Below are 5,000 nucleotides of genomic sequence, written 5' to 3' on the forward strand. Positions count from 1 at the left end.
AGCGGTTCTATCTGTATAATAATTCAGGTATAACTATACTAGGATATGTCTGTCCTGACCTGATAACCAGAGTGACTGGTTTTTTGGGTTAGGGCAGAACATCAGAGTTTCTAGTCTGTGGTCTGCTTCTTCCTAGTATAGAGAATGAGTTTCCTTTGCTAGGCTAGGGGCGGATACAGGAGGCTATGCTTCCCTAGTCCATGTCGAAAGGATTCTGATGATTCCTTCCTCTAGTGGCCTAGCAGACTGTCCTGCGTCGTTTTTTTTTCGGGCTGGAGAATGAGTTTCTCGGTTGCCGGCGAAATAACTTCACCGAACTTTGTTCTGGTTGGGAGGAGGATAGCAAGTATTGCCAGTCTTCCTCCCTAATAGACAATTCTTGGCTAGGATGAGCTTCCCTAACCTGCTGAGTGTGTCTCTTGCTAGAACGAAGTCTTTAGGACCCTTATCCCTTCCCCACCTGTCTTCCTTTAATTTTCCTGGCCATAGTCCTTCTTCCGTACCTAGCATAGGTTAGGATGGAGGACCGGCTCAGCTCTCTGCCGGCCTGCATTACGTGCCGGCCGGCAGAGACCCTTTGTTTTTTCCAGAGTGAACCCCAGACCTCCCTTGGTCTCTCTTCCATGTCTGCCGGTAGAGCCCGGCAGGCTGTGGATTCTTTGGAAGCCTGAATGCTACATTCTCCCCTTCCATAAGTTCACTCTTTCTGGATGGAAGGTCGTATGGCATGCCACCTTATAACCTTACATCCATACTGTTTCTCTGACTATTGTGTTGCACCCCTATCCCGGCTGCCGACTTGACAGCCGACAGCTGGGCAGGTAGAGGTTCTCTGGTTCTTGGCTACTGTCGGAGGGCATGATTTTATTACCTTTGCCGGCTGGCAGTGGAATCACAGCCCGAATCCGCTGGCCGCTACGATTAGCGGCCAGCAGCCGGGTTTTAGTGTTTTGCCGGCCGGCACACAGTCGTGAATCAGTGGGCTGCCACCTATTAGTTAAAGTTAGTATATCTTTGATCTCTAAAGGGGTAGTTGCCGGCAAGCACAATAGCATGCGATGTACAGTAGTTGCTATATTCGTAGTGTAGTACACACTGCATTAGTAAAAACTGCTGTACAGAGTTTGTGATAACACTAAAGTTCTTCATCATACTTAATGTTATCTTGTACAGCCTTTTGTTGAGACCGTACTTTATATAGAAAGTGAGTTCTTTCTGTATTCTTTCAATCCCGTATATTAAAACTCCACATTAAATTTCCGTTTAGGAAATTACATAAGGTATTCTAGTATAGAATTAACCTTAGTTTTAATATCTTAGGAGGTTACGGCAATTGACTGGACAGGAAATACAAGTATGTGTCTTTCCTTCTTTCTTTTATAGCTTTTCTATATAAGCTAAATGTTTCAATATAAGTGAAAAGCCTTCACTTGATACTCATGGATTTTTCTTCTCTTTACAGGAGAACCATCCGAAGTGCGGGAGTGTGTTCTGTAATGTCCACAGTAAGTACTTCTGTGGACATCAATATTGTAGGAGGCACGCAGCATGCGCAGCCTCCAGAGGTGATATCCGGTATTGGGACCCTCATGTTTGTACAGTATGTTCTAACCTGATTACTGAGGCTTTTGACGACCCGAAGTCGACGGAGTCAAGGGACGCTGCCAGGGAAAAGTTGCGATCCTGGGTGAGGGGTTTTCAGAAAAACACCTCAGGCCCCTACCTTCCAAATGAGAAGATGAGGGCCTACCTTTTCCATAAAGTATCGGCTGATGCAGTCATCCCCCAGCCTCAGGTGGAGATACCAACTGCCCAGAATCCGGTGGTTTCTGAAGACTCGGCCGCCTTTCAAGCTATCCAATTGGACGATAGGATGTCGGAGGTGTCGGATTCTACAGAGAAGGGCCTTCTAGGAGAATGTCAAGAGGAGGAGCTGTGCCAGGCTCCTCAAGTAGAAGAGGAAGAAATCGATGAGGTGTCAGTTACATCGGTTCCGGACCCAGAACCTGTTCCCTCTACATGGTCTGGTATCCCAGATGACCTGGGAAGGACTCTTTCTTCTATTGTTGAGATGATCCAACAAATTCAGAAGAAGAATGATGAGGAGGAGGCTGCAATGAAACTGGAGATACGTAGACTTGCAGCATGACGTGGGCCCCAGAAGCGACTCAACGTGAAGGATCTTCCTTTGTGCTCGGATACCAATCCTTGGAGGTATGCCGAACACATGCCAATGACAATCGGGAAGATCGTCATATCTGGAAAGTTGGGAGCAATTCCCCTGGAAGAGGTGGAATTTTGGCCTAATAAAGATTCCTACCCGGACTGTTATGTCTGCCTTAGGAAGGAGCCAGCCTCAAAGGAGGAGACTGAGCCGAAGGAGGCCATAGTTTTGGACCATAGTAAAGCTCAGGCGTTACTATTGAGCTCGATGAGAGAGAGGGGCTTCATGAACTCAAAGGTGCCTGCCTTGAGTAAGAAGCTTCCCTCTTTTGTGGCTTATCCTACCAGAGCCTTTCCCTTCATGGAAAAGGGATATAAGGCAGCCTTAAAGGCAGTGGAGGCAGGAAAACCATGCCCCTCCTTGGAGGAGTGCAAGCCGTTATCTCTGACCTTGCCCTTGGACCAAGGAGACTGGAAGGACGCACACCTTGCCTTCTCAGTTGGGAAGCTGGAAGCTAATATTGCTGAACGTCAGTTCGGTGAGGAACTCCCTAAGCTGTCGGAGGTTCTCTTGCGCAGGGAGCAAGAGACGAAGGGAAGTTTTGCAGCATCGATGTTGTTGCAATTGACATTAGAAACGATGGCAAGTGACCCCAAGATCCAGGACATGTTCATGGTAGTGGCCAAAACTCATCTAGCCACAGTTACGAAGGATCTCTATAGCTTTATTAAAGCTAGGAGAGCCTGTAGAGAGTTCGTGTTCGCCTCGGCTGCGGTGAGGCACAAACCGAGGAAACTGATCTCCTCTAGTATCTGGGGTAAAGACCTCTTTCCCAACAATGTAGTTAAAGATGTAGTAGACAAGGCCGCCACAGAGAATAGGATCCTTCTCAAAAAGTGGGGCTTAGATCTTAAGAGGAAGTCTTCTCAGGATGAGGGTTCCCAACCCAAGAGGAAGACAAAAAGGCCTAGGCCATCTTCTCGGCCGGCTATACCTTACCGATAGCAACAACAGCAACAACTTCCTGTGACCGCGGCACCTCAGATAATGGCACAACCTCCAACCACGTACCAACTGGTACCTCAACAAGTGGCGACTCAGTCGCCAGTTTTTAACCCAGCCTTCGAAAGGCAGACTTCTTCCTTTCGTTCGAGGGCTAGAGGAACAGCCAGAGGTTCTTCTAGATGCCCTTCAAGAGGAAGGGGATCCAGGGGAGGACGCGGTCAAGGAGGCAAGGCCTCAGGTCCACAGCAGCAGAAGTGAGATGCTTCCAGTAGGAGGGAGGCTATAGCTATTTAGGGATCGCTGGACCTTCGATCCCTGGGCCCACAGCCTAATAAAGAATGGTCTAGGTTGGAGTTGGAGCAGCCCTCCACCTCAATTTCCTTAATTCTCCTAACACTCAACCCCCATTCTGGAAGAATACGTCCGAGAGCTCTTAGACAAAAGAGTGATACGGAAAGTTAAGTCCATCAAATTCCAAGGGAGGCTGTTTTTTGTTCCAAAGAAGGACTCAGAAAAACTCTGAGTCATTCTAGACTTGTCGCCACTCAACAAGTTCATAATGAACTATAAGTTCAGAATGCTCACACTTCAACACATAAGGACCCTACTGCCCAAGAGGGCATATACTGTCTCTATAGACTTGTCTGACGCTTATTGGCATGTTCCAATTAATAGCCACCTCTCCTACCTATGCTTCAAGTTATATAGAAAGCTTTACGCCTTCAGAGCCATGCCTTTCGTGCTAAACATAGCCCCAAGGATTTTCACGAAGCTCGCGAACGCAGCCATCCGTCAATTACGCCTAAAGGGGGTCCAAGTAGTAGCCTACTTGGACGACTGGCTGGTGTGGGCAGCATCCAGGACAGAATGCATGCAAGCTTCTAAGATAGTGATCCAGTTCCTGGAACATCTGGGATTCAAGATCAATATCAAAAAGTCTCGACTTTCTCCCAGCTCAAAAATTTCAGTGGTTGGGAATCCATTGGAATTTGGAGTCACATCAACTTTCCATTCCTGAGAAGAAGAGGAAGGAAATAGCAGGATCTGTCAAGAGACTGCTGAAATCCAAACGGATATCAAGACGTGAACAGGAGGAAGTGCTGGGCTCTCTACAGTTTGCTTCAATAACAGATCCAGTGCTAAGAGCACAGCTAAAGGATGCAACAGGAGTCTGGAGGAAATACGCATCAAACGTGCGAAGAGATCTAATAAGACCTCTACCGACTCGACTGCGAATGCTTCTCAAGTCGTGGTCCAATGTCAAGCAACTGAAAAAGTCAATACTTCTTCAACCTCCTCCCCGTCAGAGTCCATGGAGCTTGGTCCAATCTCTTCAAGTCATTTCACATCAATTTTCTAGAAGCCATGGCAGTACTTCTGATTTTAAAGAAGGTATCTCCTCACCACTTGACCCACATAAGACTGGTTCTAGACAGCGAGGTGATAGTGAGATGACTGAATCGACAAGGGTCGAGGTCACCTCAAATCAACCAAGTGATGTTGGCCATTTTTCGTTTGGCAGAAAGGAAGAAATGGCACCTGTCAGCAGTTCACATTCAAGGGTTCCGCAATGTGACAGCGGACGCTCTATCCAGGTTTACACCAATAGAGTCAGAATGGTCCCTAGACGCAGGATTGTTCTCCTTCATCTCGAGTAAAGTCCCGGAGCTGCAGATAGACCTCTTTGCGACGAAAGACAGCAAGAAAATAGATCGTTATGTGTCCCCATACGAGGATCCGCTAGCGGAGGCCGTGGACACTATGTCCCTAGACTGGAACAGATGGTCCGGTATTTATCTGTTCCTTCCGCACAACCTCCTTTTGAAGGTCC

General features: G+C 47.5%; 1 protein-coding gene across 1 annotated transcript in view; it reads left to right on the top strand.

Moving 5' to 3' along the window:
* LOC137643100 (probable cyclin-dependent serine/threonine-protein kinase DDB_G0292550) overlaps positions 1–5,000 on the top strand; it is a gene marked incomplete at its 3' end in the record, with an annotated part of 29,455 nt that overhangs the window by 8,025 nt on the left and 16,430 nt on the right. The window contains exons 7-8 of the mRNA XM_068375948.1: positions 1,764–2,027; positions 2,631–2,839. Coding sequence (XP_068232049.1) covers positions 1,764–2,027; positions 2,631–2,839 — 473 coding nt within the window. The remainder of the gene's footprint in view (positions 1–1,763; positions 2,028–2,630; positions 2,840–5,000) is intronic.

This window comes from Palaemon carinicauda, chromosome 6, assembly GCF_036898095.1.
Source record: "Palaemon carinicauda isolate YSFRI2023 chromosome 6, ASM3689809v2, whole genome shotgun sequence".
Classification (NCBI taxonomy): Eukaryota; Metazoa; Arthropoda; class Malacostraca; order Decapoda; family Palaemonidae; genus Palaemon; species Palaemon carinicauda.